At 62.2% G+C, this 25,957-nt stretch overlaps 11 protein-coding genes across 11 annotated transcripts in view; 3 read left to right on the forward strand and 8 right to left on the reverse strand.

The window, feature by feature from the left end:
• Positions 1-982, reverse strand: part of RHTO_00505 (RNAPII degradation factor Def1) — a gene marked incomplete at both ends in the record, with an annotated part of 2,934 nt that extends 1,952 nt beyond the window's left edge. Inside the window, 4 exons of the mRNA XM_016414189.1 lie at positions 6-340; positions 405-539; positions 610-765; positions 895-982. Of these exons, the coding sequence (XP_016277196.1) occupies positions 6-340; positions 405-539; positions 610-765; positions 895-982 (714 nt within the window). The remainder of the gene's footprint in view (positions 1-5; positions 341-404; positions 540-609; positions 766-894) is intronic.
• A 320-nt stretch (positions 983-1,302) lies between these two features.
• On the reverse strand, positions 1,303-3,933 carry RHTO_00506 (translation initiation factor eIF-2B epsilon subunit; the record flags this gene model as incomplete). The annotated part of the gene is made up of 8 exons (XM_016414190.1): positions 1,303-1,988; positions 2,045-2,158; positions 2,212-2,546; positions 2,604-2,935; positions 2,990-3,173; positions 3,227-3,475; positions 3,531-3,655; positions 3,769-3,933. 8 exons carry the CDS (start codon positions 3,931-3,933, stop codon positions 1,303-1,305), a joined length of 2,190 nt encoding a protein of 729 aa, XP_016277197.1.
• A 189-nt stretch (positions 3,934-4,122) lies between these two features.
• RHTO_00507 (uncharacterized protein) lies at positions 4,123-4,494 on the forward strand (the record flags this gene model as incomplete). The annotated part of the gene is made up of 2 exons (XM_016414191.1): positions 4,123-4,348; positions 4,415-4,494. The coding sequence occupies 2 exons, from the start codon at positions 4,123-4,125 to the stop codon at positions 4,492-4,494; spliced, it is 306 nt and encodes a 101-aa protein (XP_016277198.1).
• A 255-nt stretch (positions 4,495-4,749) lies between these two features.
• Positions 4,750-5,241, reverse strand: RHTO_00508 (uncharacterized protein; the record flags this gene model as incomplete). The annotated part of the gene is made up of 2 exons (XM_016414192.1): positions 4,750-4,890; positions 4,948-5,241. The coding sequence occupies 2 exons, from the start codon at positions 5,239-5,241 to the stop codon at positions 4,750-4,752; spliced, it is 435 nt and encodes a 144-aa protein (XP_016277199.1).
• A 629-nt stretch (positions 5,242-5,870) lies between these two features.
• RHTO_00509 (intra-Golgi transport-related protein) lies at positions 5,871-8,489 on the reverse strand (the record flags this gene model as incomplete). Its single annotated transcript, XM_016414193.1, has 1 exon — positions 5,871-8,489. The coding sequence occupies one exon, from the start codon at positions 8,487-8,489 to the stop codon at positions 5,871-5,873; it is 2,619 nt and encodes an 872-aa protein (XP_016277200.1).
• Positions 8,490-9,101: 612 nt separating this feature from the next.
• Positions 9,102-11,245, forward strand: RHTO_00510 (uncharacterized protein; the record flags this gene model as incomplete). Its single annotated transcript, XM_016414194.1, has 4 exons — positions 9,102-9,321; positions 9,402-9,697; positions 9,756-9,985; positions 10,039-11,245. 4 exons carry the CDS (start codon positions 9,102-9,104, stop codon positions 11,243-11,245), a joined length of 1,953 nt encoding a protein of 650 aa, XP_016277201.1.
• A 123-nt stretch (positions 11,246-11,368) lies between these two features.
• Positions 11,369-15,384, reverse strand: RHTO_00511 (Importin 9; the record flags this gene model as incomplete). The annotated part of the gene is made up of 15 exons (XM_016414195.1): positions 11,369-11,494; positions 11,552-11,667; positions 11,729-11,929; positions 11,985-12,291; positions 12,349-12,565; positions 12,617-12,959; positions 13,021-13,238; positions 13,296-13,458; positions 13,517-13,778; positions 13,834-13,932; positions 13,992-14,786; positions 14,850-14,921; positions 14,987-15,076; positions 15,135-15,196; positions 15,279-15,384. 15 exons carry the CDS (start codon positions 15,382-15,384, stop codon positions 11,369-11,371), a joined length of 3,177 nt encoding a protein of 1,058 aa, XP_016277202.1.
• A 263-nt stretch (positions 15,385-15,647) lies between these two features.
• RHTO_00512 (protein kinase-like domain protein) lies at positions 15,648-18,116 on the reverse strand (the record flags this gene model as incomplete). The annotated part of the gene is made up of 5 exons (XM_016414196.1): positions 15,648-15,847; positions 15,953-16,310; positions 16,367-16,435; positions 16,581-17,291; positions 17,346-18,116. 5 exons carry the CDS (start codon positions 18,114-18,116, stop codon positions 15,648-15,650), a joined length of 2,109 nt encoding a protein of 702 aa, XP_016277203.1.
• Positions 18,117-18,780: 664 nt separating this feature from the next.
• RHTO_00513 (alcohol dehydrogenase) lies at positions 18,781-20,046 on the forward strand (the record flags this gene model as incomplete). Its single annotated transcript, XM_016414197.1, has 5 exons — positions 18,781-18,880; positions 18,939-19,106; positions 19,169-19,618; positions 19,680-19,956; positions 20,022-20,046. 5 exons carry the CDS (start codon positions 18,781-18,783, stop codon positions 20,044-20,046), a joined length of 1,020 nt encoding a protein of 339 aa, XP_016277204.1.
• Positions 20,047-20,288: 242 nt separating this feature from the next.
• On the reverse strand, positions 20,289-21,596 carry RHTO_00514 (phosphoribosyl-ATP pyrophosphohydrolase / phosphoribosyl-AMP cyclohydrolase; the record flags this gene model as incomplete). The annotated part of the gene is made up of 1 exon (XM_016414198.1): positions 20,289-21,596. The coding sequence occupies one exon, from the start codon at positions 21,594-21,596 to the stop codon at positions 20,289-20,291; it is 1,308 nt and encodes a 435-aa protein (XP_016277205.1).
• A 586-nt stretch (positions 21,597-22,182) lies between these two features.
• Positions 22,183-25,347, reverse strand: RHTO_00515 (glycoside hydrolase family 16 protein; the record flags this gene model as incomplete). Its single annotated transcript, XM_016414199.1, has 17 exons — positions 22,183-22,214; positions 22,271-22,313; positions 22,375-22,461; positions 22,525-22,551; positions 22,709-22,735; positions 22,800-22,948; positions 23,012-23,095; positions 23,170-23,328; positions 23,386-23,479; positions 23,544-23,616; positions 23,681-23,738; positions 23,803-23,852; positions 23,925-24,136; positions 24,198-24,225; positions 24,289-24,504; positions 24,574-25,066; positions 25,158-25,347. The coding sequence occupies 17 exons, from the start codon at positions 25,345-25,347 to the stop codon at positions 22,183-22,185; spliced, it is 2,022 nt and encodes a 673-aa protein (XP_016277206.1).
• Positions 25,348-25,957: the final 610 nt, after the last annotated feature.

The raw sequence follows: 25,957 nt of genomic DNA on the forward strand, positions 1-25,957 counted from the left end.
TTGACCTGGGGAGCCTCCTCCTGATGTGCGGGCGCAGGCGCCTCCTGTGCGGCGGCAGCTTGGGCGTTCGCAGCGTCGGCCCAGTTCGAGGGCGTCGACGAGGACGTGTCGGCTGCCGTCGTGGCGTCCGCAACAGGCTTGCCCCAGACGCCCGTGGGAGTCGGCGCGGGGACGAACGACGAAGGCGTGACCGAGTTGACGTCGCTGGCGCCGTTGACCTGCGTCTGCGCAGCCGATGCGACACCAGCAGCGGCACCGCGAGGAACGCCGTTCACACCGACAGCTCCACCACGTCCACCGCGTCCTCCCCTAGCACCGCCGCGACCGCCGCGAGCACCCTCTGCGGAAGGGCGACGAGCGACGATCAGCTCTGGCGACAGGCTGGACGGACTAGGATGACGCACCGAAGCCACCACGGCCCCTGGCGGCGAATCCACCGCGCGAGGGAAGGGAAGCGACGGGGACCGACGGAGCAGCTGCCGCCTTCTCGACCTTCTTGTCCTTCTTGGTCTTGACGGCACCCCACTGCTGCGCGAGACCTGTAGCAGCCGTGCAACCAGGTCAGCGGGTTCCTTGGAACGCGAGAGGTGAGGAGCGAAGGGTACTCACCCTCCGACATCCGAACGATGGCAACCTCGACGTCCCCGTTGGCCTCGTTGATTGCGAAGAGCACGTCCTCGTCGGTCCAGTCGGGGAAGAGCTCCTTTGCGGTCGCCAGCTTGTCCGAGTACTTTGCACGCAGCTGGCGCACCTCGTCGGATTCTTCTGTGGGAGCGAGCAGTCCTCGTCAGCTCGCCGCCCTTGGACCCGCACGGTGTGCCCGCATGGTCCTCCCGAGTACTCTGTATCCCACTGGCAGTCGGTGCAAGCCGCGCGAGGGGTGGATTGACTGACCCAGGTCGCGTGTAGGAGCTGGCACGACGGCAGAGACGCCTCCGCGGCCGCGTCGAGGGCGGCCGGTACCGCGAGCAGGAGTCGACATTGTTGGGTGTGAGAAAGAGCTGGGCGTAGCACGCGCGCGAGAGGAGGAACTGGCAAGCACTGGCAGAGCGGCTCGCTCCCTCGCCTCCTGGCGTGCAAAAGTTGACACGTAAGCCCATTCAGCCAGTTTCGCACGCAGCTCACGCAAGGGCTGGACAGCTTCCTTGCAGTGCTAGAGTGCACGAGAAAGCTTTCACCAGTCGCTGTGCAAAGGGTCGAGCCGGTCGAGCAAAGTTGACGGGACCCTCTCCTCGAAACTCGCTCGTCAAGAGACGACGGCGCGCAGATGGATGCTGGTCCTCCTACTCATTCTACTGGCACCTACTCGCTGTCGTCGTCACTGTCGTCGTCGTCCTGAATCGCCTCGAGGAACGGCCGACTCGCCGCCCACAGCTTCTTGCCCTCGTCTCCCGCCGTAGCCCTCGCCTTCGCGCTCTTGTACCACGCGAAAACGCCCTCGTCACTGACGACGTCGGACTCGTAGAACCCCTTCAAGACGCGCAACCAGAACCGCACGTCCGCCTCGCCTGCGACCGCGACGTGTTCCTGCGCGAGCAGGAGGCAGTCGACCATCGCTTCCTCCGACTCGCCCGTCAAGTTGGCGATCAAGCCTCCCCACCTCTCGAGTGTCGCAGCGGCGTTTGTGGCGCCGTCACACCGCTCGAGAACGTAGGGGACGACGACGGCCCGCACCTCGCCAAGCGGGACGTTCGACGCCATCCGCAACGTCTTGAGCTCGATGGCCGCGTTGTCGACCGTGTGGTTCTCGGCGAACGAGCGGTCGAGCGAGTGGAGGCACTCGGTGCGGAACTCGAGCTGTTTTCGGGACGAGGACGACATTTCGGGCTGAAGCATGTCGAGGCCGGCAATGGCCGGCGCTTCGGAGTCGGTCAGGCCTTCATCGTCGGTCGTCGCATCCGTGTTGAGCGACGTCGACGAGCCGTTGCGAGACAGGCTCGACAGCGAGGAGGACGACGAGGCGAGGTCGAGGTTGGCAAAGTGGTGGCCTGTTCGGACGAGCGTGAGCGAAGCCTCGAAGAACAATGTGCGTCTGCGTACTCACCGAGTCGGGTGACGCTCAAGTTGCGCGAGTCGAGCACGTCCTCGTCGTCGCTGTCCTCCTCATCGACCGCCTGCTCCTCCGAAGGCCAGAAGAAGCCGTTCGAAGCCTCGCCAACTGCGCGACAAGCTCGTCAGTAGTGCTCGCATGATGAGCACGAAAGGACTCACGAGAAGCATTCCGCACATCGACGTCGCCCTCGTACTGCTCGAGTGACACCCTGTTCCCCTCCAACTTCGCCCCCTTGCCCAACACGACTCCCGCACCTACCAAGCTCCCTCCCTCGACAACCGCTCCAGGCGCAATCTCCACGCCCTCACCAATAACGCTGTCCTTGACGACGCACCCATCGCCCAGTTGCGCGCCGGCAAAGATGAACGAGTTGGAGATGTGGCAGGACGAGCCCGTCGTGACGCGCGCGCCGAGGACTGAGTGCGTGATGAAGGTGTTGGGACCGATGGTGGAGGATGAACCGACCAGCGAGGTGGACGAAACTTTGCAGGTGCTGCGGTGACGAGCCTCGTCAGAAGCGGAGGAGAATGGAGGGAGGAAGCGGACGAACCGGGACAAGTCAACGTTCTTCCCGTAGTACACCCTCGCCCTCCGCTGCTCGTACCTCGCCTCACGGTTCGGCATGTTCTCGTCCGGCGCAAGCGGGTACGCCTTCCGCGCCAACAACGCCTTGCTGACAGCCTCGTACGTCTTGGTGTTGGTCACCGCTCCAGCGAAAGAGCGGCTCGCGGAAGGTGAGGCGGGAGTTGCGGTTGGAGAGGTCTCCGAGTCGAGGATCGTGCAGCAGATGGTCTTGCCCAAGAGGTCGGAGGTGAGCAGTCCGTTGACGAAGTCGGGATAGAAGAATTGGTAGTCAAAGTTCTCCGTGAACAGCGGGGCGACCTACGAGGTAAACAGTCAATAAGGCAGTCCCACAGGCAGGGGGAGAGAGCATACCTCGTTGCTGCAGATGACGGCGCCGACAACCTCGAGATCCGCTCGAGTATGCACCTCTTTCCCGCCGCCAATTGCTTCTCGAGGCACCGTGAACGCCTTCATCTTGGGAAAGAGCGGGGACTGCTCGTAGTGCATAAGCTGGGCGTCGGACGTCAAGGTGTGGACGGCGAAAGTCGAGAGAGTCCTGCGTGAGGTGGGTCAGCGCGAAGTCGTCGTCAAGAGCGGTCGTCTACGCACTTGTTAGTGATGGGCTTGACGATACAGCTCATCGACAGGTTCGGGTCCTTCTTCCGCCGCTCGGTGAACTCGTCAACCTTGACCTTCAAGTCGATGTTGCCGACGTAGCCTGCCTGGACGACAAGGTAGTCCGCCGGCGCGAGGATTTGGAGGCCGTCGACTTCGCGCAGGACGTCTCCAGGTGTGAGAGCCTTTGTAGGCCGGACGACGATCGAGATCTCTGAGGCAGGACCTTGGAAAGAAGACAATCTGTAGGAAGAAGTCGTCAGTATGTGTATTGACGAGCTCAGCAATCTCGACGCACGCAAGCCACTGTCTAACGTCTTCGACACCCTCACGAACGAACAAGAAAGCCTGCTCGACGCCGGATGCCGCGAGCGACTCGAGAGTCCAGGCGAGGAGGGGGACGTTCAAGAGCGGGAGGAGGCACTGCGAGACGTGAGGGGGTTCGTCAGTTCCTGCGATTCGATGATGCCTCCCGCACTACCGGACAGGCCAAACAAGCGTGGGTCTGCCTTTCATCGCGGAGACGAAAGACTCACCCAAGGTCGCTGCTCTCCGCCGACCTCGAGCTCCTCGAACTCCTCGTCATCCGTGCGCTTCCGCCTGACCAGAGGACCCCACCGCTCCTCCTCACCCCATCCATCGCAGAGGACGACCGCCTGGAACGGGTGCGATGTCTCCTCCTCGTTTCGGGCCTTTGACATGGTCGCGCGCCGTGGGAAGCGGCTGAACCGAGCTGGATAGGTGCAGAGTAGTTGAGCAGCAAGGGCGAGCCAAGCAAGCCGCTGTACGAGCCAGACAGCGTCGCGTAGAGAGTCAAGGAACTCGCTTCCCTCTCTCGCTTCGACCGCTCACTTGTCTCCGCTACCACCCGCTTCTAGAGACTCGCCCGCATGTCCAACTTCATTCCATCGACTTTCACTCGCCCTCCACCGCAGCGGGCGGACTCCTCCGACTCCCCTCCCTCTCCTCTACCCTCATCGCTCTACACCGACTGCCAGACCTGCCGAATCACGGGGACGCTCACTTTCGCTGGAGTCGGACTGTACGCGATGATAGTATCGCGGAGGATGGCCAAGACGCAGGTCGGGAAGGGCGCGGCGAGCCTGATGGGTCTCGGTACATCCCGTTCCTCCTCATTGTCCCGTCTCCTGCCTCGCTAAGCCTCTCCCTTTTCGCTCGCAGGCTTCCTCACCGCCGCAGCAGTGCGATGGACCGCATACACGCCGCCGCCAGTCGTCGACGCTACGTCTGGACCAGCATGAAGCGCCGATACTCGCTTCGGAGGACAGTCTACGGTCGTCGATCCTCTACGCTGCCGTACATCATCGGCGTCTACGTCGAAGAACCCTACGCCGCATCGGCAGCACGAAGCCGAGTTTACCCTGCGCCTCATCGCCGTTATCCGAACAAGGCCCGGCAGGCTGCGCAAGCTAAGGTCCCTCTTGTGTCTCACACAGTTGCACGTGGTGGACGGACATTGGGTATGCAGGATATGGACGATGGGAATCTATCGAGTCTCATGGTACAAAGAAGGACGCGCCGCTCTCAATCTTCTCCTTCCGTTTCCGCTCGTCCCGTCGTGCTTTGTGAGTAGGCGAGACGGGAGCGAGGATGCTCGTCAGGCTCGGCTTGAGGATGGCGTGGGCCATGCGAGAGCTCTACAAGGCGACCATGTGAGATGACCATGAGGGGAACGGACGGAACAACAAGCTCACTCGGCTTCTCCTCTTGCCCTCCTTCTGGTCTGGTTCGACGAACCGATACGGGTCCGGGAGATGCGTCACTTGGCGAGCTTCGTCGAGGGGCAGGGGCTTTGGCCGCGAGAAATTGTAGTTGTGCATGTCCCGCTTGGGAGATTCCTCCATGGCAGGATCGAGATCTTGCTCCGAATTCGACTCATGTCGCTGTACGTAGTGGTGGTGGCGCCGGTACGAGCCTTCTTCTGGACGGATGGGTGCCGCCGGCGGTGAGAATGCTTGCCCGGGCACAAGGGGCGAGCGTGGTTTCATGACTACCGGTCGCTCAACAGAATTGTGCTGCAAGATCCTTGTCAGTCGAGGTAGAAGGACGGGGAAGGAAAGGAGAGCGAACGCAACTGTTTGGACGTGATAGGGATTGTGAGGATGGCCATCGACAATTACCGTGGTCCGATCCGGTCCATACACTTGAGCGCGACGTCGATTTTCGAAGGATGCCATGGGAGGCGGAAAGCGGGTCTACCTTGTCGAACAGAGAGGTGGAGCAAGTGACCAGATAGCGGCTTGAGGGGACAGTCCGCGACGTGCTCCTGTGGAGCCGGAAACAAGTGCTCGTGTAGATCGCAAGCGTCGCTGAACCAGCAAGGAGCGAGACGAAGGGGGAGAAGGGGAAGGAGGTCGAAGCGAGAGACGCGGACGGCCAAGCGGTCGGCTGTCACGTTCGCCGAAAGACGTCCTGAGCGCCCCAGCCACCCCACGGGGAATCCGAGACCACGCAAAGATCCCGAGGCACCGCCACGGATAGCGAGTAAGGAGTCGAAGGGAGCGTGCGAGCAGCGAGGGCCACCGGTCGACCTGCTCGCCCTTCGCCGCAGACACTGCCCGCAACCAGTCCGCAAGCTAGCCAGCCTTCTGGCCGAAAGTCTTGCTGCGCCCGATGTCTACGCCTGCTCTACTTTGGCCACACCTGCTCCTTCCATGCCCGCCTCGATGACCTTCTTCTCGTCGACCAACTCGCTCGCGATAGCTGGTACCGGTGGCGGAGGTGCCGTCTCGTCGACGATGTAGGGCGCATCGGCGTCATCCATTTGGTCGGCTGCCGAAGCCGGGTCGAAGCCATTCGAGACGGGAGCGTCAACCGGAGGAACGGAAAAGTCGAGCTTGTCGTGGTGGCCGTTGACGAGAGCGAGATCTTCGACAGGTTCGGGAGCTTGAGGCTGCTTGAGAGAGGCGGAGGGGGCGTCGAGAACGGGCAGTTCGGCTGGGCCAGTCGCATCGTCGTCCGCCAGACCGTTCGAGACGGTCGTCTCCTCCTTCCCATTTGCCCGCTCCTCCTCTCTGTACTCACGGCCGTCAATCCGTGCCACCAGCTGCTCGCACCGCCGCAACGCCTCCCGAATCTGCGCTTCCCGCGAGGTCGACCCTGCCCGTCCGCTCGCGACCAGCTCGCCATAGACTCCCGTCTCTAGCGCACCTTCGCACCACGGAATGACCGCTCGGCTGAACCAAGCAATCGCCGCGCCGACTGCTCGCTTCTCCTCGTCCCTCTCACGCAAGAGCGTCTTCTCATCAGCGCTCAAGTCGTCACCAAGACCGTCGTCGAAGCCCGTCTGTTTCGGCAGCGGCGTTGCGGCGAGCGAGGCGAGCCATGCATCGGTGAAAGCTGCGAGGACTTGCGTCGCCCGGTCGAGTTCGACGGCTTGAGCACGGCGAAGAGGGTGGAAGAGCGAGACGGGCGGGACGAGGCGGAGGGAGTTGAGCGCGGCTGCATGGGCGTTGAGAAAGCGTGCGACTGGCGGTAGAAGGGCGAGCGAAAGGGAGGGCTGGTGATGCCAGGCGGCTGAGGGAGAGGGTGCGGCAATGACAGGCGGTTCCGGTAGAGGTATGGAGAGCAGGGAGGAAAGGCCTTCGGGCGCGACGAGCCAGTCGACGAGCGGTACTCTCCCGCTCCGTCTTGCCTTGGCCGCGGTGAGGGCCATTCCGCCCGAGTTCTCCCAGGCGTCCCGGAACTCCTTCTCCCACTTCCGTCCCGCCAGTTCCCATTCTGCCGCGACGATCCGGCCGATGCGCAACTCGATGCGTTCCCGCAGCTGGACGAACTCGCGAAAGTCGAGGCCGTAGCGGGCGAAAGAATGGGAGCAGTAGGTGAGTTGGGTGAGGAGTGAGGAGAGCGAGGCTGTCGAGCTGAGCCCTGCGACGGCGTGCGCGAGCAGCGATGTGAGCGAGTCGAGGGCGGTCGTGAGGAAGATATGCAAAGGGGCGGAAGGCGTGAGGGCGTGAGAAGGAATGGCGGGATCGGAAGGGTGCGCGTTGGGCGATGATGCGAGAGCCGAGGAAGACAGGAAGACTTCGGCGTACATCCCGACAGTCTCGCCGACCACCTCTCGCCAGACCTCGATCCACCGCTTCGTCCACCTCGTCCGCTCGTCGTTCTCCTCGATGCTGACATTCGCATCTTGTTGCGCGAGAGGCGGTTCGTCGCCTGCCAGCTGGATCCCACAAGCTGCCATCTGCGCCTCGACGCCCTCGAGCTCGGTGCGCAAGCACCTCCACCGGGCGACGAGGAAGACAATGCGAAGCGAATCCTCATCCAGCTCCTTCGCCTTGCCCGATGCCTGGGCGGTTCCGCTCGATCCGCGTTCCGCTATCCGCCTCAAGATGCTGATGCCGCGTACTGCACCCGGCAACTTGAGCGAACGCTGCAAGAGACTGTCCAGCACGCCCGCCCGCAAGCTCAAGAGCGCAGATCCGACCTCTTCCCTGACCCGGTCAAGGAGCTTGAGTGCTCCTCGTCCTTCGCCGCCGTCCAGATTCGATGCCGAGATTGAGAGTCGCTTATGCAACTCCTCGAGCCGTACGGCGACGTCGATTGCTTCCGACCAGTAGCCCGCTCGTACGCACGCATCGACCACGCTCGGCGCTTCTAGCAGCTCCTCAACCTCCTCAATCCGTTCGCGGACTCGCATCATGCGGTCCCGCTTTTCTCGGACGGAGTGGATCCGGCTGCCGAAGGAGGTCGCGGCGGATTCGAGCGAGGAGGTCGAGTCGAGGAGGGCGGAGAGCGAGTCGGAGAGGGTGGTGAAGGAGGTCGAGATGGACTGGGCCGCGGAGTAGGAGAGGAGAAAAGAGGAGTAGCGCGTGAAGGCGAGGGAGGAAAGGTCATTGTCGAGAGAGGTTGAGAGCGTTGCGAGCGAAGCGGGGAGGGCTTGGAGGGCGGACAAGGGTTGCGAGAGGAGGGAGGAGAGGTAAGACGGGGCGGCTGGGTGCGATAGAAGCGACTGTGGACTCGTCGCGAGGGTGAAAGCGGGCTTCGCAGGCTGTTTCGAGGTCGAAGGTTTGGCGGAAGACGACGAGGAGGGTGTGGACCGCCGAGCGAGCGATTCCGCCGTCGACAGCAGCAGGGAGGACAAGGTAGGCATCGGCTCCAGCTCCTCCGTCCCTCTACTGTCCGTTACAACTGTCGACCCGTCATTCGCGCCTGCTCTTGCCGCTGATGGCGCCCCTCCCGCCGCGTCAAGAGGAGCGGTCGAAGTCGACGCGACCGCATCGCCTGAAGACATGTCGACCCGCTGTGGCGTATGCGAGGTCAGTCAGATGCCGTTGTGCCATTCTACGGAACCCTGCAGTGCGACGAGAGAGCCGTCTGCCGCGACGCACCTCGAACCTGCGTGTCGGATCCGCTTCTCCGCTCAGCACGGCTTGATCGGCGGTGTGGGCGGCTCAAGTGACCAGAAACCAGGCTCAGCGAAGCCTGTAGCACTACAGCCGAGCAAAAGGCGCGAGTCGCCTTTATCGCGGAAGCCAACTCGCCCATCTGGCTTTACCACTTCACCTCGAACAGCCCAGGCGGCGTAATGAAGGGTGGGTAGACACTTAGAGATAGTTTGCAACGCTTCGTGTTCTCATTACCCGCCTCCATGCCGCCGAGGATGCAGCAGCGTCCTTCAACCTCCGCAAGAGATTCGGGCGAGCCTGTACGGGCGCCTCAGCCTGCGCGGCTCGGTACGCTCACCTGGCCAGGACCAGAGAGAGTCAGAGAAGCTGAGAAAGCTTTTACCAAGCCAGCCTGTTGCGATGGATGAGTCGTGCCGCTGCTTGTTTGTCCCTTGCCTTCGCACTCGATGCTGGCAGTCTCGCCTGCGCCAGTCGCTGTCGGACCGCTCGCTGTGGCTATGGAACCGCTCGCCCCATCGCTCAAGGCCCTCGGCAAGCGCCGCCTCGACGATGCCGTCGCTGTCTCGCCCGAATCGTCCACCCCGCCTCTCGCAAAGAAGCCTCGCCCGCAACCCTCGCAGGTCCAGCAGGTACAGAAGCAGGAGCGACGAGTCACACGAAGCTCACTAGGAGGCGCGGCAAACGGAAGTAGGGAGGGCAGCGTCGTCGAGAGCGAGGGTACGTTCTCCTCGAGGCCTCCCCGGACGACTTGTTTGGCCGCGATGAAGCTGATAACGCCGCTCTTCTGCCCTTCGCAGGTGCTGGACAGCCTGCCTACCTCCCTAGCAAGACGTCCATCCTGCTCACGACCCGCTTGCCGCCCAATTTGGCACGACATCCGCCTTCGAATCCGTCTCTGTCGATTGCCAGCACGTCTGCCGCGGCAGCAACGGTCGATGAAACCGTCGGTCAGCCTCCAGGATCTGAAGCCGTGGCCGACGACGCACCGCGACAAAAACAGGAAGGCGACGCGGCCGAGAAACCGCTGTTTCGGTTGCTCGACGAGACGGAGTTGCTTCCTGCGCGTGGGACCCGCCACGCAGCAGCGCCCGAGGCACGTACTCATGGCCTTTAACTTTCTCAAGCTTGCGACTGACTGGACAGCGATGCAGGTTGACACCTCGGACGCTTTCTACCTTCGCCTGCATCGTTACCCAGAGGTGTTGGAAAAGCGCGCTTCTCGTCTCGAACGCGAGCGGCTGATCCATGAGCGCTCGAAACTCATTAACGAGCTAGAGGAATTGAGAGGTAGGGCATGGGTGTATGCGGGAACGAGCGCGGGCGGAAGGGCGGAGGAGGAGAGGCAGCGGAAGATCAAGGAGATGGAGGAGCGGCTCGCACGGTGAGCCTGGCAAGCGTCTTACGTCCGTGCTGGCGCTGACTCTTCGAGTGCAGGTACGATGCATTGCTGCCGAACCAGCCTCGCAAGTCCAACTTTCTCAACCTCGCCAGTACCGCCGCCGGTCCCGCGCCTCATTCGCACAGCCACCCAAATCGAGGCGACTCGCGCACCGACTCCCCTGCTCCTCGCACCTCCGGCTCTCGTACGCGTCAAGCACGACCGTCCGACCTTGCCTTCCGTCCTCCAACTCCCGTCTCTGCTTCCGCCTCGCAAAACGGCAACCGCACCACCATCCGCATCAAGTTCGGCCCGCCATCTCGCACGGCTTCTCCCTCTCACTCGGCGTACGGCTCAGACGCAGGTCTCGACCTCGACCGCTACACAGTGCGCGGCGAGCCTCGCAAAGGTCCGAAGCGGGATCGCAAGGCGGAGCGCCAGAGAGCCGAGATGCGCAGAAAGATGGGGTTGAAGCCGCGCGCGAGTATCAACAAAGCGCTCGGTGGCGGGGGCGAGGGGCGGAAGGCCAGGAGGAGCGGGCGGGCAGCCGCGCGGAGACAGTCGTATGCCGAGGACAAGGACGACGAGGAAGACGAAGACGACGACGAGACGGACGAGGATGCAGAAGGCGAAGAGTGGGACGAGGAGGACTGGGACGCCGCCGATCCGAAGCGAGCCCGAGCCAGTCAACCCGCCGAACTCGTCCGCCTCCGCCTGCCCGACTCATTCTTCCACTCCGCCGCCCTACGAGATTCTGTCATAGCCTCACATGGCCCCAACGCTCGTCGCTCCTCCTCCCGTGTCGCCTATGCCTTCGGCCAGCGACTGCCCGACCACGCCCTCTTGCGACAAGCCGAATTCGAGCTACACGGCGGCATTTCGGGGGACGCCGAGGATGACGAAGAAGGCCACTCGCGCACGTCGCTGGAGCAGATGGTTTCAATGCGGATGCAGACGCACGGCGAGGAGGTCGTCGTTCTCGACGGGCGAGTCCTGCCGAAGAGCGCCGTCGACGCTTGGTCGAAGGATCCGCTTCACGTCTCGCCCGTCAAGAAGGCGCCTTCTGTCCTCTCCGACGCCGGGTCGAACGCCACGTCCGGCTCGTTCGCTGCACCGGCACTGCAGAGGAACGGCAGCAGGTTCTTCGACTCGCCCAGCGTTTCAAGACTGGTGTCGCCAGAGCTGCAAGCTCCAGCGGCGGCTCCACCGCCGCTCCCTCTTGCTTTCGCGCTGCCGCAAGCATTTCGCGGTGACCAGAGCTGAGGTTGAGGCGTCGATGCTGTCTCACTGTAGTCGCGAGCGTCACTCGTTGTTGCCATCCTATCATCTCTCGACCTCTCCCAGCTCCCCAGACGCAGCGATGCTACAATTGCGAGAACGACGGCATCATGCGGACTGCAAGAGGCGGGCGAGAATCGCCTTCTCCTCGTCATTGAGGAACGTCTCGGCGAGTTGGCGGAACGAGGTCTGATCCGTTTCGTAGGCATGTCGGAAGAAGCTGGTCAAGTGTGACTGTGAAGGGACTGGTCAGCTTCGGTGCGTCGACGCAAACGGAGTAGCGGGACGAACGTAGAGGTCGAGGTTCCAGATCGGGTCATCCTGCAAGTCTTGCTCGTCGATGTCGTCCTCCTCGTCGTCGCCACTCGAGCTCATGTACTTGCCGAGACCTCCGCCCGAGAGCATTTCTGCGGAACGGAGCCAGGCAAGTCAGCTCAGCAAGCGCACCGAGGCATGAAGGCAGCTCACCTGACAGGAAGTCAAGGTCCTTCTCGTTGCCCGCCGTGAACTCTGCTCCTTCATCCGCCCACTCGTCGTCCTCGTCGTCCGAGACCGCGTCCTCGGCTGCTCCTTGCTCGCCGCCTTTGTTCGCCGATGCAGTCTGAGCATCGTGAAGAAGCAGCTTGAGCGCCTTGGCGGGGAAAGGGATTGGTCGGAACTGCTCGGGGTCTGCGAGCGCGAGATTATTAGCTGTGCGCACCAGCGTCGCCACGGGTGGACGCACTGGCTCTCGCTCGCGCCCGAGTCATGATCTTGTCCCGGTTCGCTTCGGTGATGACCATGTCGCCCTTGACCTGAACCTGCTGCAGACCCGCTCTGCTCGCCGCCGCCGCATACAGGTGCGCAAGACCGACGGCGCTGACCTTCTGGTTCCAATAGCCCTGGAAGTCGCCGGCGAAGTCGCACCAGCTGGCAAGGAGGACTTCAAGTGCTGGTCGTGGAGGCGGTCCAGGAATGGTGAGGTTCTCGAGGAGAGAGAGGACTGTATCCAACTGCTGGTGGACGAGGTATGCGAAGGGAAGGACGAGACTCTGCGAAGATGCGCTGTCAGACCCGCACAACCGATATCGAGAGAGCATGCGACGCACCTGCGTAAACATGGCAGTCTCTGCGGTCGCAAGACGCGTAACAAATGCTCGCAGCAAGTCCGGCAGGACAGGGCCAATCGCAGCGCCTGCCTTCCGAACGAGGTGGATAACGAGATCGCCGACGAAGAGACCTCCTGCCTCAGACTCCGACGGCTGGAGGAGCTTGGCGACTTGTGCGAGGACAAGCTCGAGACCCGACTGGCCGGAAGCGCTCCGCCTGCGGGAAGAGAGTCAGTATGAGGCGGGACGGCGAAGCGAGACGACTGACCAGTTAAGTAGCTGGTCAACATCCTTGCGGATGACAGTCGTGACGACGTCAAGGCCAGTCTGGATGATGTCGCGATCGTCCGTCGCGCCCAAGACCTCGAAGAGAATCTCGGCGACGCGCTCATAAGCGCCCGCAGGAAGGGGTGAGGGGAAGCGGGAGAAGATGCTGTTGGTAATTTCGAGCGCCGAGGCAGCGCGAATGGAAGAAGGATCGGTTCGCAGCTCCGTCATGGTCGATGCCAGGGCGGGAAGAGCTTCGTTGAGGAGGACGGACTGGACGACGGGAGATGGCGAGGCGGAGAGAGAGGCAAAGACGTCGGCGATGGTCGAGCCGAGAAGAGGGTCTGTAAGTGCGTTCGCGTCAGTCGACCGAGCGAGGATCGAGGTGTGAGAGGCGTAGCGCACCTTCGGGAGTGGCGAACCATGTCTCGAGGAGGGTCTTAATGAGCGACGAGCAGGTCGCCTGGTCAATCACCGTGCCGCCAACCTTCAGCGACGACTGGATCGCATCGAGAACGAGCACGAGGGTGTTCTCGGATGTCTGAGGGAGGAGGGGGAGGAGTTTGGAAAGGGCGACGACTGCTTGAGAAGGCTCGACATTCTCCTTGAGGTGTCGGAAGAAGCTGCAGAAGCGCTGCATCAGCCAACCTCTGGCCCGCCAAGTTGCGAGAGCGGCTCACTTCGTCAGGGCGCGGACAGCCGAGACCTTGACCGGTACGCCCGCTTCTGCCGAGTCGAGGACCTGGACGGCTGCTTCGAGGTACTGCTTCGCAAGCGGTTGGGGGAGAATCTCGGCGAATTGGCTGGCGAAGACGAAGGAGCGTCCTTGCAAGAAGGGGACATCTGTGAAGGCGGACGTTGTCAGCGATTACACTTTACGAGCAGAAAGGACTACGCGCACCGGATGCTGTCAAGTACGTCATGACGACGCCCTGGAAGACGCCTTCGAGCGCAAACTTGGGACTCTTGCCCTCCTCCGCTCGCTCCTGAACGTGGTCGATCAGGTCCTCCGAGATGCCGCCGACGACGGCGAGCGCGCTCTCGTAGCCCTTCCACCAGTCCTCGTCAGATTGTGACCGTGAACTGTCCGCCGCTTGAGCGACTTGGCCGAATGCAACTTGCATGGCTGAGAGACCTGGATCTTGGAGCGTCTCGACGGCGGCCTGTTCATGCAGCGCGATCAGCGACGCAACGATCGGCGTAAGAGGGGGGACATACGATAGCCATGTCGATAGCGGCGGAGCGAACGTTGTACGAGCTCATCTCGTCATCCTCGTCCGCGACAAACGCATTCGGGTCCGAGGCCCAGCTCTCCTCCTGTTCGAGAGATCAGGTCAGCACCTTCTCGCAAGGTCAGTGTGGCGGACGAGCCGTACATCGTCCGTTGTCATCTGTGCGTACTCAATGGCCCGCCGCAGGAAGACGACGAACGCCTGAGTCGGCTTCTGATTCTCGACGAGCACCGGACGCACGGCCTTTCGTCGCACCGCCTGCGCAACGAAGTCGAGAACCGTCGAGACGAGAGTTGACAGATCTGTCGAGATGTCCGAGTCTTCCTCGCCGCTTGCGGAAGAGGGGACGGAGAAGTCGGAGGAGTTGGACAGGTAGGCGGCCGTGTAGAGTGGGTGGAGCGATGTGAGGTGAGCGGCGGCGAAGGAGAGGAAAGTCGGGAGGGAGGCTTTGAGGGTCGACGGGAAGGAGTTGAGAATGACCTCGAGGGATTGGAAGATGGCGATGCGGAGGGAGATGCCTTCCCAATTGTCGGACGAGCCGAGTTCGGCGGCAACGTCAAGAGCGAGGAGCTGCTGGAACGCCTCGAGCCATCGAGGGAGAATCTCGCCAACTGCCGCCTTGACCGCCTCCGGATGCTCGTCCTTGACGGTGAAGAGCGTCATGACGCATTGGCGGAAGATGAGGATGGTGCGAGCACGAGTCGCGGGCCCATAAGTCTGCGGCGCGCCGAGAATCGCCATCAAGGAGGGCAACATGTCCCGCGCGACGGGCAGCAGCTGATCTTCGGTCAAGCTGATGCTGACGAAGTCGCTCAATGCGCGCATACCGCCTTCGACGGCGTCGATAGCGTCGGAGCGGATGAGGGCGAGAAGCTGATCCATGAGGGAAGGCCAGTCCTCCGGCCAGTCGGGTTGGGCGATCAAGGATACGATGTTGGCCTGTCAAAGAATATGTCAGTGTCGTGCTGTTCGAGCGCTGCGGCGGATGGAGCGGGGACGCACGCATGCCAGCCGAATCTTGCGGACGGGATCAGCCAGTCCCCCGAAAACGACCTCCCGAACCTGCGCCTTGATCTGCGGATGGTTGTAGCGTCAATTTGTCGCTCTACTGGCGTTGCTGTCGTACGTGTGGAGCTCACCTCGGCGGGCGCTGCGACTGGTCCCTTGTAAGTCGGGAAGAAGGCGGACCAGTACTCCTTGACATACTTCTTCAGCGCAAAGCTGGCGGCCTGCAGTACGACAACTCAATCACCTGGCGCTGACATCTTTGCTTGAGATAGAACGCACCTGGCGCCATGGAATGTCAACCTGCTGTTCCGTCGCGATCCTCGCCAACCCCAACGCCGTCTCTGCGGGTGCGATCAGTTCGTCAGCAGTTCTCTCAAGACGTATTTGCCCATTCCATCTGACAAGAATGGCACCAGGACGCACGGGGCTCGCTGCAAGCTTGGGCCAGATGAAGCTCCGCCTGGAGGCGGACGTTCGGGTTCGGGTCGAGCGTGCTCTGCAGGAGCGCGAGCAGCTGGTTGTTGTCCATCTTTCCAGCAGCCCTGCAAAGCTCCAGCAGCGAGTTGAGCGAGTCGAGCTGTTTGGCGAGGCGATGAATAAGGTCCTCGGCGCGTGCAAGTCGCGAGAACGAAGCAACTCCGTGTGACTCTTGGGCAGTCGCACGCTGTTCGTAATGGCTCTCGCTGGCTCACAAGGACTACCCGGAGCTCTGCCTGCGAGCGAGACGGAACGTAGCAAGCGAATGCGCTTCAGTCGTTACAGTTGCCGATTCTCAAGCTCGCCTACACAGCTTTACCATTCGTAGTGAACTTCCGATCCTCCCTCGGCCAACACCGCCCTCAGCTCCGCCATCTCCCACTCCCTCATCTGCCTGCCCGCCTTCTGCGCCCGTCCTAGGTCGATCAGGCGAAGGCCGGCGCTCGTGTTGACAACATTGCGGCTGGCAAGGTCCCCATGGACATAGCCACAGGCGTGCAGGCGTGCAACGAGGGCTATGACGGCGTCGCTGCAGGAGAAGCGTGTCAATCGAATCCAACTTCAGTAAGGGAAAGGAAGCGGGACGTGCGCGTGTTCATGCCAGTCTTTGACTGGCTGACCCGCGGCGGTGACGAGTGCGTAGCGAGGGTAACTGGTCGAGCGATAGAAGCCGAGATAGGGGACAAGGAACGAAGTCGAGGCCGAAGACTTGACGAGGTCCTCGTAGACCTTCTTCTCGTTGAGCAGCTCGTCCGCCTCGGGCTCGCCCTCATAAGCGAGCTTCATCACGATGTCGAAGGCGCTAGAGGCGAACACGCGGTAGTGTTCCGCCATGACGAGCACCTTGTCGAGGCAGATCTGCGAGAGGCGAGAGTCGTCTGAGGCGATACTGGCGGTGGTGGAGCGAGGGAAGGGACCAGCGGAGGGGGAGGAAGGCAACGAGGACGAGGAGTTGATGTCGATTGTCCCTGTTGGAACCTGCGAGAACGGTTTCAGCCGGCTGTCTGGGAGGATAGCGGGGTGGGGAAACGTACGAAGACGGGATGGAAGGTTTCCGGCAGAGTCTTCCATCCCCAAGCGGTGACAACAACCTGGAAGCCATCCTGAACATCGCAGGAAGGAGTCAGCACGCAAGCAGAAGCGCCGCAGGGAGGGAGCGCTGGACTTGCAGTCAGAGCCGCGTTCGTCTACCGCACGAATGGATGTCAGTCTCGAGCAGCATGAGCGAGCGGGAAAGGAAAAGCTCACCTGCTTGTCTGCACCACCGGCACCCTTTCCCCTCTTCAGCGACGGGCCGCCACCTTGCGACGCGGCTCGACGCTTTGCCAGTCCCCTCTCACCGTAAGATGCCCGCCCAGCGCCGGTCCCGTCGCCTGAGGTGTCGCTTCCGCCGCCGCCAGATCCGGGACCTGAACTCGGCCCAGATGGGGGCCTTGGCCCGCCTTCATTGTCCAACCTCTCCTCCTCCTGCCCCGCCTCCTTCTTCTCCTCCTCCTCTTCCTCCTCTTCCGCCCCTTCTTCCTCAACTGCGCCTCTGCTCCTGATTGATCTCCCTCCCTCTACTACGCGCTCTCCCTCGTTCTCGGTCGCTCCTCCAGCAGCCGAACTGCCGGACGAGGACCGCGCCTTCGCTTCCTGCGCAGCCGGCGGGAGCTGGAGCGAGTCGGGCGTGATCGTCGACTTGAACGCTCGTTCGGAAAAGTAATCGGAAGGTGGAGGAAGCGGATTGACCGAAACGTGGAGGAGCGAGATGACGAAGAGGAGAAGGCGAAGGGGCAGGCTCTGCATGTCGTAGATGTCGGAGATGGCGAGTTGCAGGTACCGGACATTGTCGAACTTGACGATCTTGGCCGTTGCAAAGAACAGGAGAGAGCCGGTCATGACGGGCAAGGCAATGACGGGATTCTTGAGTTCTTCAATCTCGTTGCGGCGGAGGCGGGTCGAGAGGATTGACGCGATCTACAGAGGCGTCATGAGACTCGCAGATCGCGGCTGGGACAGACAGGAACGCACCTGGACGACAAGCTTCAACCATTCTGGCGCAGCCTGCCACTTTCCATCGTCCGAGTCCCAGTACCGCGGTGTCTGCCCCTTGAACGTGATCGTGGGGAAATAGAGAGCGCTTCGGATAACCGCATGGATCACTCGGAAATGGTCATCCACCATAGCCTTCAGCTCGATGACGCCTCCTTCATGTCGGCGCTCATTCTGGACAAAGCACGCAATGTCCGAGTGGGTGACGACCAAGCTCGATGCCGTCCTGTGCGGGTCGCGCGCCACCTTCCAGATCTCGCCAGAGCGGAGGATTCCGAGCGCATCCTCAAGCGGCTCTGCCAGCCCGCGATCAAGCTGTTTCTCCAGGTTGAGCTCGTCTTCGTATTTGTATTTGGAGGCACCAGCACGAGGTGGCGCATACTCGTACTTCTGCAGCGGCAGGTGTGCAAGCCGGTCCTCATCGTTGCTGAGACTGTCGAAGTAGTCGCGACCCGTTTCGAGCAGTGCGTGAAGGAGAGTTCGGCCGCCCGTCTCATCAATCGCCTCAATTGAGAGCGGGACCGCACCACTGTCCGCCCCTAGGTCACCTGGATGAATGTCGTGCTCGCTGGCTAATTCTGCGCGCGGTTCTGAAAGATGGTGACGACGCTCGGAGGCAGTGAGGACGGGTGTATAGGTGATCCGGGGAAACGGCGCCTCCAGCGTGTTCCGGATGTGTTTAACCAGATCTCGCTGCTCCTGATACCGCGGTGAGCCGGACCGGCTTAGCGGGGAGGAGGACGACGACATCAGGTCGCTGGGGAGCAGGCAGAGGTGACGAGTACCAAGTGAACGTTGGGCAGCCGGTGCCACCGTAGGACGACAGTCAAGGTAGACTCGCGAACGCCTAGCTAGTTGGTTGAGAGACAGGAGCGAGGAGCGGATGAGGCGATGAGGAGCAAGGGATGAGGAGCAACCCCTCAAGCAACGACCACACCGCTCCGCTCTCCGATGCTCCGCGCTGACTGCTGAGGGCTGCGCAACAGCTGCAGACCCGCACGAACCCGGCAGTCCAACTCCCGCCGCGCGCCATGCCCTCCCCGCCGACCTCTTCTCCTCGCAACTGATGAAGACGGCTGGACGGCTCTACACGCCTGCGGGACGCTGACTGAGCACGCTGTCAGCCTCCGAACGCTCCCTCGATACCGACCAGCTTCTTCCAGCCCGCCTTCATCGCTGAGGAACACCCGTCAGCCCGTTCTTCCCGCGCCGAGGGATCTTGCGGCCCGCTCCTCCCGTCCCGCGCTGGCGCTGAGCGGCTTCTGCTGACCCAAGGCTCGCTTGCGTGTGCTCCCGCGGTCATGCTCGAACAGTACAAGAAGGCGGCTGCTCCCTCTCTCTTCCCTTTCCTCCTCCTCATCCGCTCTCTCCAGCTTGCGCCCACCTCACATTCATCGACGAAACGCGAACAACCATGTCCCTTCCCAAGACGTACAAGGCTGCCGAGATCCAGACTGCCGGCGGACAGTTTGTGCTCGTCGACCGCCCTATCCGCGAGCCGCAGGAGGGTGAAGGTGCGTTGCGATTCGTCCTTCTTCTGGTCTCACGCGCTGACCGTCGCTGCTCCCCCAGTCCTCGTCAAGGTCCTCGCTTCAGGTGTCTGCCACACCGACGCTGCCGCCGTCCACGGCTTGATTGGCGCCAAGCACCCGCTCGTCCCGGGCCACGAAGTCGTTGGCAACGTCGCTGCTGTCGGACCGTCGGAGAAGAGGTGGAAGGTGGGAGATCGCGTCGGTGCAGGTGGGCTCCGCTTCTGCTAGCTCCGCACAAACCTGCCGACTGACCCTCCCTCGTGTGCGCAGGCTTCCACGGCGGCCACTGCGGCGTCTGCAAGAGCTGCCTCCGCGGGTCGTTCAACACCTGCGTCTCGCAGAACATCACCGGCATCCTCTCGGACGGCGGGCACGCCGAGTATGGCTACTTCCGCACCGAGTCGCTCGCGTCTGTCCCCGTCGACATGGGCCCGGCCGAGGCGGCGCCGCTCCTCTGCGCCGGCGTGACTGTCTACAACTCGCTGAGGAACGTCAAGGACCTTCACCCGGGCGACATCGTTGCGGTGAGCGGCATCGGCGGACTCGGACACCTGGCCGTTCAGTATGCGCGCCAGATGGGCTACAAGGTCGTCGCGCTGTCGCAGTCGGCGTCGAAGAAGGAGCTCGCGTCGCAGCTCGGCGCGCACCTCTACATCGACGCCAGCAAGGAGAACCAGGCCGATGCGCTCAACAAGATGGGCGGCGCCAAGGTCATCGTCGGTGGGTTGCCGAATCATTAGCCTCAATCGATGCTCGTTACTGACTTTGATATCCCGCGCAGCCACCGCACCCGATGCTGCGTCCATCTCTAGCCTCATTCCCGCACTCGCCGTCGACGGTACCCTCCTCCTCCTCGCCGCCTCAGGTGACCTGACCGTCCCGACCGGACCCGTCATCTTCCGCCGCACCAAGATCCAGGGCTGGCCGACCGGCACGCCGCTCGACGAGGAGGAGACGCTCGACTTCTCGCAGCTCTCGGGCGTCAAGTCGTACATCGAGAAGTTCCCGCTCGACCAGATCCAGACCGCCTACGACAGGATGATGAGCAACCACGTCCGGTGCGCTCGCTCTCCTTTCTTTTGGCGTCTTCAGCTTGGGATTGACTCCGCTTCACGCCTCGCAGTTTCCGCGCGGTTGTCGTCCCCTGAACTCGCTCTCCTCTCTCCACGAGATCCTACCTAGACTGTACATGACGGATCTCAGTGCCTTGTATCGAGTACTTTCTGCCTTTCTTCCCCTCCGTCGAGAGGCTGTTCTCGCTCAGACTTGCTCATCCTCCGTACGCTCGCCTTGCGAATCGCTGTGTGTACCTCGCAAGCAGATGCCGTGACTCCTCGCTCACTGATGTATTCCTCAGGAAGGTATCTTGGAAGCCTGCCAGGCTCCTCGTCTATTTCTCGCCGTCCACGCCGACCGCTTGATCGCTACTCAGCCCGAGTTTCTGCACCCATTCCGGCTTTGCGTCGCCCTTCCGCCTCGTCACCTTCAGGCTCCGCTTCTCCAACACCTGCTGCACATCCTTCAAGCTGACGCCCATGCTAACCGCCCGCGTCAGGGTGAAGTACAGCAAGTCCGCGACTTCTCCTGCTAATTCTTCCCTCGTCTCGGCGTCGCACACCTCGCCCGCCTCCTCCATGATCTTGGCCCGCAGGAGCTTCGGCTCGTCGAACAGTCGCTTGGTGTACGAGCCCGCCGGCGCCTCCGCCATTCGCTTCTTGAGCGTCGACTCGAGTTCCGCCAATCCTGCGATACCGCCGAAGCAGGACGTCTGCTCCGGGACGTGGCAGAACCCTTCCTTCTCGCCGTTCGGGCCCGACTCGATCACGCCAAACTCGAGCGCGTCAAAGTCGCAGTCGATGCGGATGCGCTCGACGACCTGCATCGCGCCGGATGTCTCGCCTTTCCGCCATAAGCCGTTGCGAGACCGAGAGTAGTAAACGGCGTTGCCAGAGAGGATGGAGTGGGCGACGGATTCGTGCGAGGAGTAGACGAGGCCGAGAGGGGTGGTGACGGATGTGAGGGAGATAGGTACGGTGACGAAGAGGCCGTCTTGGCGGTCGGAACGGAGAGCAGAGGTGAAGAGGGTGGCGAGGCTGAGCTTGCCGTCGTCGGGATGGGGAGCAATGAGGTTGCCAAGGTCGGTGGAGAGGAAGGACGAGGGGATGACCGAAGTTCCGCCGACAGTCTTGGACATGAGCTTGAACGCTGCAGGCTGCGCGAGCACCTTCTCCGCTGTCCGTACCGCCGAGAGGACGAAGAGGTCGAGAGGTCGTCCCGATGCCTTCTTCTTGATCGCTACCCGCACGGGCTTGAGGTCCTCCTCGACGAACGTCGCCGTCTCCAGCAAGACGCCCGAAATATTTGCGAGTAGATCGGTGTTGCCGAGGAAGGCGGCATCGGGCTTCTCGAGGTGAAAGATGAGGCGGTCGGCGGGGACGGCGGTGAGGAGTGCGGTGTTCTTCGAGACGACCCGACGTGCGCCCTTGTCCAGGTAGCCGATGGCGTCCTCCAAGCTCAGTCGCACGTCATCGAGGATGTAGTATTCGGCGTTTGAAGGGAGATGAGGAAGAGTCGAGGCAGCGAGAGAGGCGGGGAGGAGGAGCGGGACGATGCGGGCGAGGGCGGGGAGGAGCTTCGAGTCGAGCTGGGACGGCTCCTGCTCGATCAGCGGCAGGAAAGGGATCTGGCTGAACGACATCTCGCCTGTCGGGAGATGAAGAGATGATGAGGGTCAGTGGTTCCTTCTCCGCAATGGGGCGCGGTTCTGGGCACTCACAAGCTCCTGGGAGCTGTATAGAGTCTGTCTGAGCTGTCTCAGACGCTCCGAGCGATGTGAGCGAAAGGGATGAAGTCAAACGAGGAGGACGACCTCTCCGGAAGGGCGAACGGTCGACAATGCAGGCAAAGGCTCTTCCGGCGTCGTCTTTCCGCCTTGTTCAATTCAAAGCGCGTCAGACGTAGCCCAACATCGCCCGAGCTCCCACTTCAACTCTGGTTGTCCGGCTCGAACGGTCTCGAGGAGGACAGGGTATCTATAGTGTCTGTTGCAGGCGGAGAACGCGACGCATACGCACAAGGAGCGTGAGAGAGGGCAGGATCCAAGCGAGTCGAAGGTGGTAGGAAGGGAGGGAAGGTTGGGAGGAACGGAGGGAAAGATGCAAGAAACACAACAAGATGGGAGAAAGCCTGCTGAGATGCGATGCGGAGGTCGTGAGGTCGAGGAGTGGTCTAAGAGCAGCCGCCGGCAGCAAGGCGGTTGCGAGGAAGGGTGAAGTTGCTCTGCTTCATCGCGTCCCGGTAGGTCGTGAGGTTCGGGCTGCCAGACGCCATGGTCAGTCGAGCTACGGCGGCAAGTCGACGGAATGGACTCACTTCGTGTAGAGGTCCATGTGCGAGTTGATGTACTTGGACGTAGCTGCAGGCCGAGACGAATCACTTCAGCGATTGTCAAGACGGTCGAAGCGCTCGCAACTCACGCATGTCGGGAGGGTCGCAACCAACGTTCTTCTGTCCCTTCTTCTGGTAGACGCGGACGTAGTCGATGCGAAGATGGCCGGGGAACTCTGCGAGGGAGGGTGGACGTCAGTCCGCAAATCGGCAATGTTGCGATGACGAGCGAGACGCACTGATTTTGCCCCATTCCGGCTGCTGGACTGCGAGGTGTAGGAGAATCGTCAGCAACGGGCCGAGCGAGAGCGCGAGTGCATGGATGAGTCGGGCCTCGAGCATCGCGGCGAGGCCGACTCACACCTGCGGAAGACACAGAAGGTCAGCTCACTCTCCTTGTCAGCATCTCAAAGCGAGACTCACTTTGTCGAAATCGCCAAGTTGAAGATGCTGCAGTCGTTCAAAGCGCGAAAGGTCAGCTCGTCCTCCCTCGCCGACTTAAAGCGCGGCTAACGCACAGGTACATCGGCTCCTCCGAGATGAGGCGCTGTCCAATCTGCGTCTGCGAATTCGGTCCCATCGCGTTGGCGTTGAGCTGCCACGTCGGGTTCGAGTTGATGCCCCAGGTGATGCGGCCGTCCGCGCCGGGGTCGTACTCCATCGCTGTTCGTAGACGACAATCAGTTCTGCACGGAGAAGAGCGAGAGTGCGACGAACAGTAGGTACTGTAGCCCGCGCCTTCGTACGACGTCGCGTCCGTGAGGGTGTTGAGCGAGGCCGACTCCTGCGAGATCGATCCCTTCCAGATATCTGCAAGCACGACGCAAACTGCAGATCAACACCCTGCAGACTCTCTGAGCGATGGAGAAGCAGCGGCAACGCACTCTGCGTCGTGATAGACGGATCCCAGATCTTCAAGCCCGGATTCGCCTCGGTCGTATCATTACGCCAAAGGTAGTGCGGGTCGAAGGGCGCGAACTGGATCGACTGCGACGCAGAACCCTGCTTGCCATTCGGCGCGATCTGGCCTTCAAGGATATCGACTGGCGAGAAGAATAGTCAGGTCTGTCCCTGTAGAAGCGCAACGAAGGGGGACGTACTCTCGGGCGCGCCGCGACCCTTCGTGACGGAGGGACCGGGGTGCTCGTCGGCATCCGCAGGGCACGTGCAAGCCGAGAGACGCTGTCCGACAAGCTGCGAGAAGCGAAAGGCGAATGTCAGCTTGCTGCTTTGGAGGCGGGAAGGCAGGTGGACGCACGTAAGAGAGCTCGCCTCCGTAGTCCTTGTCACCAGCCTGCTTAGCCGCGATGGGGTCGGTACCGTTCGGCCAGCTGCAAGACCAGGACGAGGTGAGCTTTCGGTTGCAACTTGATTGCGGGATTATCAAGAACGCACGTCTGGTTCGGAAGCGTGCCGACGTCGCAGCTGTCGTAGGTGTAAGGCCAGAGGCCGTCTGCGCGAGCGCGACAGGTCAGACCCGTCGAGGCAGAAACGCAAGTTGGAAAAGGGTGACGAACCGACTGAAGCGCCGTAGCCTGCACGTCCGAGGTTGCCGAACGTCCAGATACTGCGCGGAGAGAAGCACAGTCAGCGCCGTGTGCAGAATACTTGCAGCGAAGAAGCGGGTGGGCCGACTCACCCCGGCCAGAATCCCTGCGCCGTCGGCGTTCCGGGCAGCGAAAGGTTGACCTCAACATAACCTCCCGTGAAGCACATCTTGTTCCACGACTGGAGCATGCCCGAGCGGAAGTTGAGGTCGTTCCACGGCTCTTGGTCGAGCGTGATGACGAGGTTGCCGTCTTTGGTCGTGATCGCGTCCGGGTCGTACCATTCGAGGTCGGTTGTTGCCCACTGCGTGCGTGAAAGAGGTTAACGAGGAGGGCGAGGAGGGAAGGCGAACGAGCAGACGCACGTAGTGAAGGTCGACGGCCTCCCAGTACCTGCGAGACCCGAAGCAGCGTCAGCTCGGCCATCTTCTCGTTCAACAGCGACCTCGCACTCACGGGTCATCTCCCGGCCAGAACGTCCTTCCGTCCGTGTTGAACTCGTCCGAGAACACCAACTCGTACTCCTCGCCGTCGTATCCAGTCCGAGTGTAGACGCTCGTCGGCGTGTCCTTGTCAACCATCGAAGGGAGGTTCTGAATTTCGGGAACTTGGCCTGTCGAGTTGGTAATCGTGCGCATCGCGTACGAGCCCCAAGAGCCGTCAATGGCGTAACTGGGCGGTGAGAAGGGTTGCTCTCGTTAGCGAGGAGCACGGAGTGCTCGTGCAAGAGTGCCGACGCACCGGTAGATGGGCCAGCCAGCGAACAAGCCAACGAGGACGATGACGACGACGCAAAGCGCAAGCGTGTTGAGCAGCGCCATGAAGCTCCACTTGCGCATCGTCTTGTCCATAGCCTTATCGAGCGCAGGGTCCGGGTCGTGCAGGAAATCGTCCGGCTCCTTCTCCCACAACAATGCTGCGCCCGCTCCTCCACCCGCGATGCCCTCGAGGCGCGAAACAGAGTGCCGCGACTCGCTCCCGTGCGGCGTCATCCGCGGCGTGCCGTACCCGACTCCAGCGGCGTTGTTCATCAGTCCGTGCGTCGAGTAGTCTTCGTCGGTGAAGCGCGGAGAGTCGGCGCCGTTTTGGCTGCCGTAGGGGAGGGCGACGGGGTCGAGACCGGTCGAGGACGAGGCCATGCTGTCGCGGTGCTGGTACGCCGCGGGTCGGCTCGAGAAGGTTGAGGAGCGAGGGAAGGGACCAAAGTTGCCGCCGACTGCGCCCGTCAAGACGCCTGCACGCGGAAGACGTACAAAGGGTGGTCAGTACGCCTCGTCCCGCACGAAAGAGCATCCACCCGGATCGCGATCGACTGCTGAACGCACCATACGACGCCGGATCGAGGTTGTCGCGCGAGAAGCTGTCGCGTTTCCCGCTCGACGAGAGGGTCGATTCAGACGAGTCGGACTGGAAGAGGCCCATGTGGGAGATGCTCTGACTGAGGCGCGAACGCGGACGGCGCGGCTGGCCTGAGGCGTCGTGCTCGTACGAGCTCGGGGTAGGTGACTGCTCCATCGAGCGAGAGGACCTCCGCGAGGTGGTCGAGCGCAAGGTCGGCGATTCCGGGCGAGGGTCCGTCGATGGGTCGAGGGGTGCGAGTGTCGCCGCTTTACGAGTCGCGCGCGCTGGCTGGTATCTGAGCGAGTCTCCTACGAGTGCAGCGTCTTCGCCTGCAGCGTCACGCCGTTCTGCGAGCGTGTCGAGGTGCGAGAGGTGATGAAGCGGTCGGTCGGTCGACGGTCGCGTCTGAGGGTAGCGGCGGTGTTTGGGCGGATTGACGGTGCTCCGGTCGAGTCCTAGCAGCTGCGAATGCCTGACTGAACCTCCAACAAGCCCGTTAAGCCGTGCCGACGAGAGTGTGAGCCAGCCCTTCGCGCTCGCGTCTCTCTGCTGCGACGAAGACAACAGGAGGCACCTCGACGGCAGAGAGAAGGGCAAAGCGTACAAGTTTGCTCGTTGGCTGCGAGGGCTTCAAGCGGTGCATTGCAGCCTGAGAAGAGACTGGGCCGTTCTGACAAGGCAGCTAATAGCCGACGCGAACGCCCTCTCCGCCTGGACGCTGGCCTGCCTCTCCTTCTCAGCGTGACACCCTCGGATCGCCGTCCAAGAGCATCCTGATTCGAGA

This window comes from Rhodotorula toruloides (assembly GCF_000320785.1).
Source record: "Rhodotorula toruloides NP11 unplaced genomic scaffold Scaffold1, whole genome shotgun sequence".
In the NCBI taxonomy this organism is placed as follows: Eukaryota; Fungi; Basidiomycota; class Microbotryomycetes; order Sporidiobolales; family Sporidiobolaceae; genus Rhodotorula; species Rhodotorula toruloides.